Source organism: Sus scrofa, chromosome Y (assembly GCF_000003025.6).
Source record: "Sus scrofa isolate TJ Tabasco breed Duroc chromosome Y, Sscrofa11.1, whole genome shotgun sequence".
In the NCBI taxonomy this organism is placed as follows: Eukaryota; Metazoa; Chordata; class Mammalia; order Artiodactyla; family Suidae; genus Sus; species Sus scrofa.
The window spans coordinates 22,130,149-22,146,362 of record NC_010462.3 but is presented as its reverse complement, the minus strand read 5'-3'; the positions used below and the strand labels follow the sequence as shown (position 1 = coordinate 22,146,362).

The following is a 16,214-nucleotide window of genomic DNA, read 5'->3' as shown; positions in this document are numbered from 1 at the left end:
CCTGATATTAACCAAGTGCCCAGCCCCAACTCTTGGCAGAGATATTTTATCTAATTTCAGAGCCTCCCTCAGACTTCTCACTCCTGTCTCTCTTTCCGAGTCCTCTCTCCTCCCCCTTGCTCATCTAGAACATGATAAGCTACCTCTCCCAGCCTCCGTTCTTTTGCCCTGGTTATGGGACACCTCCACCCATTCCATAGCTCAGCAGCTTGCTCCCGTTCAAACTGAGTTAAAAGACCAGTCCACAAACCTCTGCCAACCTCAATACAGGCCCGTAACCGAAGTCACTAATGGAATCGTAGGCATAACCAGGGTCCATGTCCCCTTCCCATGTCTGACCTGTACACTAAACTAATCCAGACCCGGGGACCAGTGAAGGGCATGCCATTCTTTCAGTCCCTTTTATCAGCCAGCCTTCCCCTGACAGACACATCTACACATATTAGGACAGGGCCCACAAACTCCATGCCTGGACTAATTGACAGGGCCTTTAAGACTCAGGGAAGAGGCTCCTCAGTTCTGAGGGAAAAGTTTTCTGCCCTCAAGGAAACAAAGTCATCCCAAGAGAAATTTGCCTGTGTCCTTGAGATGCAGGTGTTCTGCCTGGACATCTGGAAGCCTTAGCTCCACCATCTTTCTGAAATAGAAATTTCAGGAATAGGGGTACATTTTGCAAGTTGAATTCTCAGGGTCAAGGAGAAATCGTTTGTCTTTTGTTCTAAACATTATTAAAAGATGTTTAGCCACCTAGACAAGTGACCTTGATTTGTTCCATCTGTCAGGGATCCAGTTTGAAGCCAGTGTCTCTTGCAGCTGATGGGTTTCACACAGGTGTACCTTATTCATGGCTGAGACTTTGGAATGGGAAATCTGAGCTTCCTGTTTTGTATGTATCATTGTTTGTGTTGTGCATGTATGGCCTTGCCAAAATTACTTCATCAAAAAGCTCTACTTAATTGGCTTGAAGGAAATTAAGCTCTTATATGAACTCTCAAAATACATAAGGTAAGGTAATTTTAGATTCACATGAACTGGAAAATATTCCGTGTTAAATTAACATCTGATATTAAAGTTAAAGTAGGTTGATCTAACTTAAATGGGCATGTCTTCAGAGTCATTGGCAGAAGCTTTTCTTATTGCACCTAGGTTTGATAAAAGTCAAATCGGATGCTGAGGCTTCAGTTACTAAGAAGGGACAGCAACATCACTTAAGACTATTATCGGTGTTTTGGTGCTATGCTGTGATGTTCTGTACCAGGAAACACATACTTTTAGAAGTGATAAAAAGTCCACCCAGACAAGTAGACATTGTGTTTTCAGTAAAGAAGGAAGGAGGAATGGAATTGCATTTTATTAAGGGAACAGAAAGTAAGTCTGTCGTGTAGCTTGTTATTTTGAATGGAAAGCTAGCAGACAGAATAATACGGATACAGAAAGTGATGGAAGATTTCTGCGAAGTGGACACTAGACAGGATTTCCAAGCTTGGTCGGGACTGACTGGGAGTTTAAAGTTAAAAAACAAACAAACTTTAAATGTAAGCTCGTGTAAAACTTGAATTAGGTTTCTGTCTCTCTGCTAAAAGAAAGGTTTCTGAACCTTCTTAACCTTACCTTGTTCATACTCTTGATAACAGGTTACATGAATCGATTGGCCTTTAATTTGTATTTGCTTTTGAAATCCTTTGTTAGGTTGGTTGAGTGACTAGGTAATGTTTTACAATAAAGTGAGATTCTACTTGGCCAGGTGTTTAAAATTTGCATTCTCTCTCTCTCTGTGTGTGTGTGTGTGTGTGTGTATTTGCAAATTTCCTAAGTGTAAATTACAGTGTTACAGGGGAGAAATTGTCGGATGAAAGGTATGAACCCAATCTATAAAGATATAGCTCACAACTTACTCCCTCATTCTCAGACATTTGCCATCCTGATGACCTTGTAGCATGGGAAAAGTGTGCCCCTAAATCAGAGGAGGGAAGATAGGTAAGCAACAGCTGTGAATTCAAGAGACATGACTGTGGGAAATCCAAGAGGCAGCTTGCTTCTTCCTGGCTCCCCAGAAAACCCATTAATGAAAAGAAATGCTTTGAAAATATGTTCTCCATTTGGGGTATTCCTTCTACAGTTTTGGGTTGACAATATCTGGTGAAAATGAGGATCATTTTAGAGACAATCTTGTGACTCATACTCTAGTTCTGTGTTTTGAGGTTAGGGTTCACTTTCTAAAACTCACTTCCCAAATAGTTCTTTGAGGCTGTGTTACAATATTTCAATGTTTAAGGGGGGTACTAAGAACATAGTCTCAGCATGGGAAGCTGAGTGCTGCAATCTGTCTCTGGGAGAATATCTGATGCCCCACGATAACCAGGGGGTTATACATTCTGGGAAAGTATCATTTAAAGGGTTGTCTCCAGCCTAGATGGAAGGTCTCTTGTCAGGAATACTTAAGTACCATATGCACAAGCAAAGTGAATAAAATAACTCTTAAAATCTCTATTTCCCTCTTAAGAAGGACATCCACATTGCACTGGTCTACAGAGGGAATTACTGACATCAAACTCACCCTAAAACAAGGCCCTAATAACAGAAACACCAATGCCTGGACAAAAAGAAGTCACCATCAGAAGGACACCACTATCCCAAGATTGCCCCCCCCCCATGACCACATGGTCATTTGTTGACCTTCTCATCTACCTTGGTGGGTTTCTCCTCTCCAAGGCTCTTCTCAGTGATGTTCCTAGGTGGGATCCCCTCACCTGGCCAACTAATACCTGCTCTCACAAGGGCACAATTATGTTTCCTTCAACTGTTACTCAAGCTCAATCAGCAGGTAAGACTTTAGCCAAGTGACATAACTCTCCTGGGCTACATTAATCGAAATTTAACGACTCCCTTGTGTTGGGAATGTTTAAACTGTCAAGGGATAACCAGCCTTAGAACACTGGGGAGTACAGCTGAGTGGACAAGCCAGAATGAAATTTCCTTTAAAGAAAAGGAACGGACTAATCCAGCTGAACAGCGATAAAACAGGGCTGTTTTGCGTGAAGCTTTTCAATTTTCATTTATGACTTTATGAATACTGCTTTCCACATAATTTTTGAGACCACAAATATTTTCTTATATTTTTCCACTCCTTATCAGAATAGGTTAATTTGTTTTTATTGCCACCAATATATTGTTATATTTTCTACTGCACAGCATGGTGAGCCAGGTACATAGACATGTTTATATTATTTGCTCCATCACAAGTGAGGAGACATAGTTCCCAGGGCTACACAGCAGGATCTCACTGCTTATCCATTCCGAAGGCAAGAGACTGCCTCAATGAACTCCAAGCTCCCACTCAATCCCAATCTGTCCCAGTCCCCCTCCCACTGGAAACCACAAGTCTATTCTCAAATTCCATGTTTTTCTCTTCTGTGGAAAGCTTCACTTGTGCTCTAAAATAGACACCAGATATAAGTGTTATCATGTGGTCTTTGTCTTTCTCTTTCTGACTTCCTTCTCTCAGCATGAGAGTCTCTAGGTTTATGTTTTATTCACTGTGTCCACAAAATTGCTGTCTCTTGCATTTCCAGAAGTGTAACTGAGTCACTGAAAATGATATATAGTTCCATATGAGATCAGTGGTCTCTAGATATGGGAACATGCAACAAGAGGGAATATTTTCCTGGACCATAATAGACGAGGAAGATGGGTGGTCCAGAGACTTTTGGCTACTCCTAGTATGGCTTTGTCCAGGACTAGCACATTTAATGGCCTATCTGTGACATCATTGCCAGACCTAGCAATGTTCATTGCTGGCACTGTGAGATGAAATGGTCATGAAATGCCTCCCCAAACTATGGTCAAATGTACGACCATTGGGGAGTATGGCCAACTGTGACCTCAAGTTAGCACTTGCCTAGAGGCTCTCCGTGCAGGAAAACTTGAGGCACAGCAGCTGTTGACCTGCAGCACCTGCTGAGCAGAGCTCAGGGAGGTGAGCAGCGGTGAGGCACAGGCCTTCAGACCGATTTCAGGTGAGGATCTCTATGGGCCCAAATTCTTGCATCTTCTCTCATCTAGAAATACAGAGATCATTGACCATGGCAACTGCATGGGCCAATAGGGGGAAAAGGCAGAATGGAGTAGCTGTGGGTCAGACATCCATGGAAGACTAGGAAATCTTATGGAAGTAATTTCAGGCAAGCCTTTGTATTGCCAAGAACTTAGGGTTTATGTGCCCTGTCAGACGTGATGACACCAGCTGTTCTCAAAGCAGCATCAGCTGGCAGCGACAACCTTATATTTTCACGGTCTTCTCTTATAGCAACAGAAAGGAGACAACATGTTTTATGACCAATAGCTCCTGTGATTTACGTGTTAATACCACATCACGTGTTAAAACCTACTCAGATGAAACTACACTCCTCCTTCAACAATACTGGTGTCAACCCATGTTTAATCTTATTTTTCCTTTCTTCCCATCCTCTATGGTAGCATATACCATGTCCATCCACAAGTACTCCTCACCCCAGGCCAGCAGGAAGCAGATAGAGAAGAGTAGACATTCATCCCTATCCCATATAATGGAAGGCTTGAATGAGAGAATCCCAGGAGGATGGAGACAGACCGCCATACACCCCAACTATTGCTGCTCACCTGAGAGACTTGCTGTGGACACCCCTCCCAGAATGTGGATGTGCAAGTTGGGCAGCAAGAAACGAGGACCTGTGGGAAGCAACTGCCTGCACAGACTAACTGCCTACATGGATTAACTGTGCTCTGTCATGGGACTTGAGTCCCTACACCTCCCTTGACCTTCCCTTTCTTCTCCATTTTCCCTGCCGCAAGGTCCCACTGTGGACTCCAACCACAGACTCCCACCACAGATGCTTTATAAGCCTAACACCTCCTTGCAGTCAAGGCTGATGCCATCGTGGGCTCTGCCCAGCCCCCTCAGAGACCCTAATAAATTCCTCTTGTGCACTATTTGGCCTTGTGCATTCCTCCCTCAGCAACCTAACGGAAAATGTTTGGAATATTGTTTAACACACAGACTACTTGCGTAGGATACACAGAAAACTCGATATAATAAAATCAGTGATACCAGATCATTGTCAGTTTTTAACAATGTGACAACATTATGGTATAAGTTTTAGAGTATTCAGTTCAAGGGCATATATAATCTTCAGAATGTGGTGCACCCATCAATTCCTCAGTCCACATTGTATCAATCCACAAGGAAATCTCATACCCTTTGGATGGTACTTCCTCACATTTCCTCTCCTAACACAAGCAACCATCAATCTTTTTTTTGTCTCTATGGCTATAGATATTTTGCCTGGTGCCCAGGGCCCTTCCATGTCTTGGTTAGTGATAAAGGTCATGGTTTGTTGTGTTTTGTTTTGTTTTTGATTGTGTATTTGTTTTTTTTTTCTTTTCTTTTTGTCTTTTTATTTTTTGGACTGTACCTGGGGCATGCAGAAGTTCCCAGGCCAGGGATTGAACCCATAGCACAGCAGAGATCAGAACACTTTTGTAACAAGCTAGCCAACATAGAACACTGGCTATGTTTTTCTGAATATAAATACTGCACAGATTCTAGTTATACACTCTCAAGAGCTGCATAGCTTTTGTTTCACTTTGCTGTTGTTTTTTTTTTTTTTTCTTCCATTTACAAGGCCTTACATAACAGGCACAAGTTCATATGTGCACAAGAGAGAACTTGCGTTTACTTCAGGGATGAAATGGATTTATTTATTTATGTGATTTTTTTATTAAAAAGATTCCATTGGAGTGGGGTCTCATTTGCTGATCTCATTTTTTTTTTCTCTCTTTGGGTTACTGTTCAAGTACGGAGCTCATATTTTATATTAACTGGGCTAATTTCATAGAGAAGTAAACCCTGACTGAAGGTGATGCTCAGATTGCTAGGAGACTAGTGTCTTGTGATGTCACAGCTACTCAGGCTGGCAACCATTGTGATGGATTGGATAGTTTATCTGTGTAGGCTTACCAAAGCAGCATTTAAAACTGCAGAGTTCAAAAGCCATGCAGGTGAGAAAAGTAGCTGAAGAGAAACAAATCTGAGATGGCACATGCTCCTACAGAAATTCAAGGTGTTTCTCCTAAAGATGAATCAACTGGTTCAGAATCCTCCATTACATCTCCATGGTGTGATAACTCAATCACTGGGGACTTGGACTTGAGGTCTCAGATTGAAGAAAAAGCTTTCCAGGCTTTGTCTGAGGGCTCCCTGATGAAAGAGCCATGCCACACATTGTGTGCCTCTGAACCAGATGGAGATAATGATTTTCCTCCTCTGCCCTTTCCCAGAAAACTTTGGGAAATTGTTGAAAGTGATCGATTTAAGTCCATTTGGTGGGATGAAAATGGAACCTCGATCGTGATCAATGAAGAACGCTTCAAGAAAGAAGTTCTGGAGAGAAAGGCTCCCTTCAGAATTTTTGAAACTGAGAGTATGAAAAGCTTAGTTCGACAGCTTAACCTTTATGGATTTACTAAATTGCGAAGGAATTTTCAAAGACCTGCCTCACTAGCCAACATTCTGGCAGAAGATAATGAAGTCTCTGCTTGGAACAAGGTATTATGAAATGTCCAGTTACTATTTACAGAGGGACATCTGCAAATATGTTCATACATATAGGGTCATAGTAGACCTTGAAAGTGGGATGAAGTACTGCTACGCTTTTAAGTTGAAGGCCACTTGGTCATAAAATATTTGGGGTGATAGAGAAATTTCCTAGCCACCTGGAGCCTTCTCGATGAACCTCACCCAATACAAGCCCCTGAACCTCATACTGTTACTGTAAATGCACCAGGCATTTTTATTTAAGGACCATAATTGCCTGTTCCCACTACATAAATTTTTGAAAATGTTAGTAATAGATGAGTATTATTTCCTGACATTAACTCTGTGTGATGAAACAAGTCAGATTTGTATGGATTCTTTGTCCTCGTATCTTTGTTTAAAAGGTCACTAAATACCTTTCTCTTTTGGTTTTAGCTGCAGTTCTACCATAATCCAAATTTTAAACGAGGCTGTCCCCATCTGTTGGTGAGGATGAAAAGAAGAGTCAGGGTGAAAAATGCTTCTCCAGTATCGGCTTCTCTACTTCAAGGTTGCAGCAAGAAGCGCTCTAGAACAGGGGGTGATGTGGATAACCATAATTCTGATGTGGCTGCAGAAACTCGTGGAGAAGATGCATTTTCAGCCTCTACAAACCTAAATGTGCCTTTAATAAGATGGCCTTCTATGAGCCAGAGAATTTCTAATACAACTACCCCAACTAGAAGTGGTCTTTCTTCTCCATCATCACCATCAGTCAGGCCACCAGGACAAATTGTCATGGCTCAACATGCTATTTTTAGTCAGTTGACCACGTTTCACATGCACTCACAAAGCAGCTACTCTCCAGCAAGTGGCCACATCGTGAATTTCATTACAACTACCACTTCCATTTCTCAGTACCACCTTATTTCTAACTTCCCAAGTGGTTATTTTGGACTGAGGGTGGAGCCTTCTCCTTTGCCAACCAGATACCAGAATATATCACCAACTGCGTGCCCTGTATCTAACCCCCAAGCAGCAGCCCATCCATGGTTCCCAATGCCAATGGCCACTGACACATCTGCTGCCTCGCTTTCAAGGCCAAATCCTCAGTCCTTTTCCATATCTGAACATCACCCTAATTACCACTGACCTATCAAAGGACTATAGGTTATGCAGGAGAGTGAAGATGAAAATTTATGCTGGCAAATGTCACCAAATTCCTGCAATTCTGATATTTCAGCAATAAACTTATATGTTCATCTTCATAGTTTCATCTTCTTTTTTTTCTTATTCACCTGGATCTCTTTCTTTAATTTTTCCGATTCTTTTGTTCTTTTTCTTTTTATTATTATTTTCCCACTCTACAGCAAGTGGGTCAGGTTATCCTTACATGTATATATTACAATTACATTTTTTTTTATTTTGGACACAGTTAAGAGTAAAGGGATGTTGCATTTCTTTGTCTAAAATGATTTTTCCATCATAGCTTGTTTACTGTGTTCTATCACTTTCATACTGTGCCACAAATTGGCCCAGTCACACACCCACCCACCCAAGACCCTCACCCACACATATACATATCCTTTGTTTCACATTATGCTGCATCAAAAGTGACTAGAGATAGATCCCATTGCTATACAGCATGACCTCATTGCATACCTGCTCCACATGCAATAGTTTGCATTTTCAACCCCCGAATCCCAGTCCATCACAATCCTGCACCCTCCCCCTTGGCAACCAAAACCCTGTTGTCCAAATGCATGGGTGTCTTTCCTGTGGAAAGTTTCAGTTGTGCCATATGTCACATTCCACACATAAGTGATGTCATATTGTGCTTGCCTTCCTCCTTCTGGCTTACTTCACTTAGTAGGAGAGTCTCCAGTTCCAGCCGTGTTGCTGCAAATGGCATTATTCTGTTCTTTTCTTACGGCTGAGTGGTGTTGCATTGTGTATATATACAACATCCCTTAATCCATTCTTTCCAATGGTCATTTAGGTTATTTCCATGTCTTTCCTCTTGTGAATAGTGCTGCATTGGACATACACGCGCACATAAAGTTTTCATGGAAATTTTTTTTCCCCCCAGGTTTATGCCCAAGAGTGGGATTGCTGCGTGACATGCTAGTTCTATATTTAGTTTTCTGAAGTGTTTCCATAGCGGTTGTAACAATTTACACTCCTCCCACAGTGTAAGAGAGTTTTCTTTTCTCCATACCCTCTCTAGCCTTTTCTCATGTGTGGACTTGTTAATGTCGGCCATTCTATCCAGTGTGAAGTGATTCCTCATAGTAGTGTAGATTTGCATTTCTCTAATAAACAGTGATGTTGAGAATTTCTTTATGTGCTTGTTGGCCCTCTGTATATTCTCTTTGGAGAAATGTCTATGCAGGTCTCTTTCCCATGTTTCCACTGAGTAATTGGCTGTTTTGTTGTTGAGGTGTATAGGTTGGTTGTAGATTTTAGAGATTGAGCCCTTATTAGTTGCATCATCTGAAATAATTGTCTCCCATTGCAGGTTGTCCTTTTGTCGTTTTAATTGTTTTCAATGGCAGATTATTTTGCCGTTTTTTAATATTTGAAATGTTTGATAATTAGAGAGGAGCATTTGACATGTCCCCTAGCTGTAACTGTTTCAAAAAGGAAAATGGAACTAAGGAAATAGAGAATAGCTGCCAAGAGATTTCTGAAATAGTCCAAGTTGTATTGAATGGGGGTCTCAATTATGAGGGTGTGGAAAAAGGGGCAAATAAAAGTCAATTTGGAAAGGGAAAATACATAGTATTTACGTAGTGTTTTCTCAGCTGCATTATAGTCTATCTGTTACTTCAAATGGAACTTGGATATTAGTTGACAAGATTGTCTTCATTGCAAAGAAAAAATAAATCAATAAATTCCATTGAGTTCCCATGATGGCAAAGAGGTTAACACACCTAACTAGTGTCCATGAGGAAGCAGCTTCACCCCCTGCCCTCGCTCTGTGGTTTAAAGCCCCAGAGTTGCCCTGAGCTGTGATGTGAGTTAAAGATGTGGCTCAGTCCCAGCATTGCTACGGCAATGTAAGGCAGCAGACAGAGCTCTGCTTTGACCCTGACTGGGATTGCCCATATGCCACAGGGGTGGCCCTCAAAAGACAAAAAAAAAAGGTATACAATTACTTAAAAAGTACATTTCACACTCCAAACGATAACATATTTTATCTTATCCAGGAACCATGACCATAATTTACACCATAAGTGCAACAACAATGTCCACATGACATCATCAGAGATTGCATCACTGTCACCACAGGGTGGTAGTTCATCAGTGAAACATCTACAAAAAAAAAAAAAGTAGTAGAAAAAAATGTGGGTGTCATTTTCTCTAAAATCCTCAAACTGATCTAGGTTATTTTTGCCTTTATCTCCACCCCTTTATATGTCCCGATTCACACATAGAGGTTGCTTTCTTGTTTTACACAAAGACAGGCTTAAATACAAATGCTGGCCTTTAACACCAAACCTCAGCCAGGTGAACAGGTCCCTTGAAGATATAGAATCTGTTTGACTTAGCAGCTTCTTATGTTTCTCTTTTACTGTCTATCTGGAGTACATTCAGAAGAATTATTTTCAATCATACCAAGAGTCACCTCAGAGCCATCCTTGGAGTAGAAAGGACCCCACTTTGTCTTAAAAAGCAAGGTGCCATTGTTGCAGAGGGGAAAAGGAGGAGGGGCAGATGCCAAAGGAATCTCCCTGCTCACACGTGCACAGGATTTCAGAGGGCAGGGTGCACCTGGTGCAGGCCACAGGTGGCAAGAAGCCACTTGCTTGTGCTACAGCAGCCTGGACACTTCTTGTGCTGGCTATAGGTGTCCAGATCCTTCTGGTGGGGGCTAAGGGCATCAAGTGGGTAAGTGAGATGTGGTGCCTCCTGAGTGATCTACAGGCAGTGGGGACAACCCAAAGCAGTCATCTCAGAAACCACAGGGAGTCAAGGCCTGCCACCGGTAGGGGTGTGTGATCAGGTCCAAATCTCTGACCACAGTCACCTCAGAGGTCAGAAATCAGAGCGGGCACTACAACTGAGCACCACTCAGTATTGCTGTCAACACCCTGGCCATATAACCGCCCTGCAACTGTCAGTGCCAAATGCTCTGACAGTTGCACGGAAGAAGCACCCAGAAGGTTGAACACTGTCCTTTGCCAAGACCCTGTAACTAGGAGCAGTGTTGCACCACCTCCTGTGTGGGCTAAGAGGGACAGGCTGCTTCTTATAAGGGTCCTCAGTTGGGGGGGCAAACCACCAGAGGTGTGCATGGCCTGCTACCACTAGGGGTCCAGGAACAGGCACCCCTTGTGGCCCTAATCACCACAGAGGGCACCTCAGAAGAGGTCATTGTGACCAAACACTACCTGTTTCTGCTCCAAGTTCTCTGGGAATTCACAAACCATGCCACTGCCACTGCCACTGCCACTGCCACTCCCAAATGCTCTGGGCACCTCATGATTCTGCAAAAAGCTCATCATCACTCCCAAGGCCTTGAAACAAGGAGTAGCTTGTGCCACCTCCCTGCATGTACTTGCTGCTGCTAAGACCCCAGCAAGAAGGCACTATCAGCCCTACCCACTACCTCCCTCTCCCTGGAAATACACTCTGCACCCTCGGTATAATGGCCTGCTCACTCCCAAGATTGAGCCAGCAAGAATGCAATCCTCCATGCCCCAAATAAATGGTAACACCCCACAAAATACAAAGGGTTGCTCTTGCCTAGAAGTAACCCCCCAAGACTAGAGTTTTGCTTCCCCAAACTCACAGAAAAAGAAAATCATAGACACGATGAAGAAGCCCAGGAACAATTCCCACATAAGGTACAGGAGATTTCATGTGAAGCAGAAACAATGCAACAGACCTCCGTAGGCCAAAAAACCTGAGTTCAAAAGGGGTAGAGTGAATATATACTGAAGGAATGAAGGCTGAATATCAGGGATTTACGAGCAGATTAAAAACATTCATGTTGATTACTTTCGAGAGGAATGAGGAAATTTAGGGGAAAATAGGGAAAAATTAGAAAAGTCTTTTGCAGATAGCCAAACTGGGCTAAAGGCACTGAAGGGCAGAGTGAAGAGTGCAGAGGAATGAATTAGTGACATGGAAGATAGCATAATGGAAATCACCCAATCAGGACAGCAGGCAGAAAACCACATGAAAACACATGAAAGCAACATAAGAGATCTATGGGGTAGCATAACAGGGGTCCATCTATGCATTACAGCAATTCAAGAGGCAGAAGAAAAAGAAAAGTGGATTGGAAATATATTGGAAGAAATTATGTCTCAAAATTTTCCCAAACTAAAGGAAACAGGTATCAAAATACAGTAATCACAGAAGGCACAAAACAGGCTGAACACAAATATGCCCACACCTAGACCTAGTATAATGAAAATGGCCAAAGATAAAGAGAGGATTCTAAAGGCAGCAAGAGAAATACAACACATTAACTATAAGAGAACCCGCAAATAACCTAATTCCTCTAGAGAAACACTACAGGCCTGAAGAAATTGGCAAGCTACATACAAATTCCAAAAGGAAAACTCTGAAGCCTAGAATACTCTTCCCAGCAAGACTAACATTTATTTATTTATTCATTTATGTATGTTTTATTTATTTATTGAGTATCATTTGAACTGGAAAGGGAAACAGAGAATTTCTCCAACAAACAAAAGCTAAACGAGTACACCAATACTAAACCCATTCTAAAAAAATACAGATATGGCTAAAAGAAGAAGAAGAAGAAGGAGAAAAAAGAAGAAAGAACATATACAGATTGGAAAGCAGTCACTTAAATCAGCCAGCATACATCATCAAAACATACAAACAAACAAAAATCTACTCGAAAAGTGATGAGAAACACAAGGAACACCAAAAGGACAAACTCGAAGATCTCAAAGAAGAAATTCAAAAGCATAGAGTGTAGGTAAGGAAGTATGAAAATATAGACACCTATTTTTAAATATCGTGTTGCAGCCTATATGACTACCAGGCTAAAGCAAGCAGATGTAGGAAGTGGTTAACCTACTTGAAAAACAGGGAAACCACAAATCAAACCAAACATTACATTCATGAAAACTAAAAAGAAATGTATCCAAGCATAAAATAAATGGAAATCATCAAAAAAAATGAAAGAGAAAAAAAAAAAAAAAACCAAGGTAATAGAACGAATCAACTGAAAAGCAAGGTTTAACATGGGAATAAATACATGTTTCTCAATAATTACCTTAAGGGTCAATGGACTGAATACTCTGATCAATAGACACAGAGCAGCAGATTGGATCAAAAAGTAAAAACATACAACCTGCTGTCTGCAAGAGACTCCCTTTAGAGCAAAGAACACGTATAGACTGAAAGTGAGAGAACGGGACATGATATTTCAAAGGTCAAGACAGGAAAACAGGAGTTGTGATATGCATAGTAGAAAAACTAGACATTGAAACAAACAAAGGCCATAGAGAAAGATAAAGAAGGACACAATTTTAGAGAGCCCAGATGGTGAGAGAGTAGGGGGATTTGTTCACCTCTCCCACAGATGCAACAAAAAATACACATCTACATGTAAAATGACTCACACAGAACAGCAACTGAACGCTGGCAGAAGAACTGAAACCTCCAAAAATGGGAAGAATCTCTTGACACAACTGCATAAAGCAACAGAAAAGAGGAGAGAGAGAGAAGGGGCATCAGGACTGGACTCCTGAGAGGGAATGGTGAAAGAGAAAGGGAACCCACACCCTGGAAACTCACCGAACCTGCGAAAAGATCAGCTGAGTCCAAGAGATCTCCAAGATGCCACAAAAAGTGCATCAGCAGGTCAGAGGACTGAGAGGCAGTGTGAGAGCCACACAGATCATCAGAACTGCTGGCACAGGTCACAAAGACTGAGACGCTTTGGTGGGGACTGGGTGCCAAGCCCTAGGCTTTGGAGTTGAGTCCCTGGGAGCAGGCTGGGATTGGTGGTGTGGAGACAGCATAAGAGATGAGGAAGTGGTGCCCCAGGGGTGAAGGGTTGCAAAGAGCTAAGGGCTGGGGACTGGAAAGCCACAAGAGAGGGAACCCAGGAGAAGGTCTGGGCCTGCAGGAGAGACATTGCACCGTTGTTGGGGAGGGGAGAGCAGGATGTGTGGGCCACCAGAGAATACTCCTTGCTCCACAGCATTTTCACTTGCACAACAGCTAGTAGAGCAAGGAGGGCATTCCCAGCACATCCCCCTCTTCCACCACGGGCATGCCCGGGGAGAAGTCATATTCCTTCTGCAGTAGTCTGGGCCCACTACCCATGGGAAGGCAACCACCTCCTTGGTGGTCCACCCACAGGAAGTGCCCACTGCCCTGGTGCACCCCAGCAACCTCCTCCCCAAATCAGGAAGTTCACCACCACAGCAGCAGGAACAGGCCAGCCCTGCCCACCCTTGGGAAGGGCTCTGCTGACACAGCATGAGAGAGCCAGCACCGCCACCCTCGGGAAGCCCCTACTGCTGTTGACCACTAGGGCAAGACGCTCCCGGCCATGGGGAGTGAACGTCCTCCACGGCATGCACCGGCCAGGCCTCCACAACCTTGGGAAGCCCTCCACTGCTGGAGAGAACCACAGGCAGCTGCCCCTGGCTGCAGGAAGGGCACCAACAATGGGACGTACACCACACTAGGAGAGACATTGCACCATTGTTGGGAGTAGTGCACGTCCACCATGACAGGCACTGGCCAGCCCTGCATGCCCTCAGGAAGCCCTCCAATCTTGTGGCACAACCCATCAAGCCCTACCTTGCTTCAAGAAGTGCACTGCCAAGGCAGAACACTCTGGCCAGCCCCACCCAGCCTACGGAAGCTCCCCACCATAGCAGCACAACCCAGCCACACTGACTGCCCACAGGAAGCACCTAGCCATGGCGGTGGGACCCGGCCAGCCATGCATGCCCTCAGGAAGAGCCCAACCACCACCATGTGCCCTGACTGTGCCAAACTACACTTTGGCTTCCCCAAATTCACACTAAAAGGAAAACACAAGCAAGATGAGGAAGCTCAGCAAACATTCCCAGTTTATGCAACAGGAGAATTCACCTAAAACCTTCAACACTCAAACAGTCTGACAGACTTTGAGTTCAAACGACACAGAGTGACCATACGAAAGAGATTCAGAGAAGATAAGCACTGTAACACAGACTCCCTCAGAAAAGAAATAGAAAACATAAGGAGGAGCCAAGAAAATCTAGAAAATTCATTTGCAGACCTACAATGTGAGCTAAGGGCAGTAAGGGCTGGAAGGAATAATGCAGGGGAACGTATCAGTGATGTGGAAGATAGAAGAAAGCAAATCACCCAAACAGGACAGCAGACAGAAAACCAAATGAAAAAACCCTGAAAGCAATATAAGAGACCTATGGGATAACATAAAGTGGGCCAATCTGTGCATAGTAGGAATTCCAGAAGGAGAAGTAAAAGAAAAGATTATTGAAAACGTATTGGAAGAACTTATGTCTGGAATTATGCCCAGCCATGCGAAGTGCCCCACTGCCCTGACATGCCCTGGGAAACTCCTCACCACATTGGGAAATGCACCACGACCACAGTGGAAACTGGCCAGCCCTGCCTACCCTTGGGAGGTGCCCTGCTGCCATGGGGCAACTCGGCCAGCCCTGTCCACCCTTGGGAAGTGCTCCACTGCTACAGGTTGCCCCAGAAAGCCCCAGCTAGCCATGGGAAATGCACCTCCACCTCCGTGGGCACCTGCCAGCCCCACCCACACTGGGGAAGCTCTCTCCACTGCAGAGCGAGCTGGCCAGCACTGCCCACACTCAGGAAGCCCCCCACTGCCATGGAGCACCAGGGCAAGCCCCGTCCATGTGCAGGGAGGGCAACTCCAATGTGGCAAGCACTGGCCAGCTCCACCAGCCTTTGGGAAGAACCCACCTGCCATGGGGAAACCAGGCCAGGACTGCCCCCCTTTGGGAAGTGCTCTGCTGAATGGCATGCCCCAGCAATCCCCAGGCACATGTGGGAAGTTCACCTCCACCATGGTGCTCACCTGCCAGGCCCATCCACCCTCGGGCAGGGCCCTCTGCCACGGAGTGAACTGCCTGGTCCTGCCCACCTTCAGGAAGCAACTTTCTGCCACAGAGCAAGGAGGCCAGCCCCACCCACCCTTGGCAACTGATAAGCTGAGCAAACTGAAAAGCACTGCATGCCCACAGGAGGCACTCTGCTGCTGCTGAGCACCTGGGAAAGCCCTGCCCAACTGCAGGGCTGTGCCTCAACCACATCCCATATCATCCAGCCCCAACTGCCCTTAGGATGGTGCACAATGCCCAACCATGCCTGGCCATGGGAAGAACCTAGGCTCAGCAGTGTGACCCAGCAAGACATGCATGCCCTGCTGAAGTGCTCCACCAACGCGGTGCAGCCTCAACTGTGCCAAACTACATTTTGGCTTCCCCAAATTCACAGAAAATGGAAAACACAAGCAAGATGAGGAAGCTCAGAAAACATTCCCAGTTTACACAATTGGAGAATTCACTTAAAATCTTTAACACTGAAGCAGTCTGACAAACTTGGAGTTCAAAAGGGAGACAGTGAAAAGACTGAAGGAATGAATACAAGATATGAACAGGAATGCAGACGCCCTCAGAATGCT

The 16,214-nt window shown here is 44.1% G+C and overlaps 1 protein-coding gene across 1 annotated transcript; it reads left to right on the top strand.

Annotated features, from left to right (window-relative positions):
* Window positions 6,071–7,702, top strand: LOC110257871 (heat shock transcription factor, Y-linked-like). The gene is made up of 2 exons (XM_021080878.1): window positions 6,071–6,583; window positions 7,007–7,702. Exons 1-2 carry the CDS (start codon window positions 6,071–6,073, stop codon window positions 7,700–7,702), a joined length of 1,209 nt encoding a protein of 402 aa, XP_020936537.1.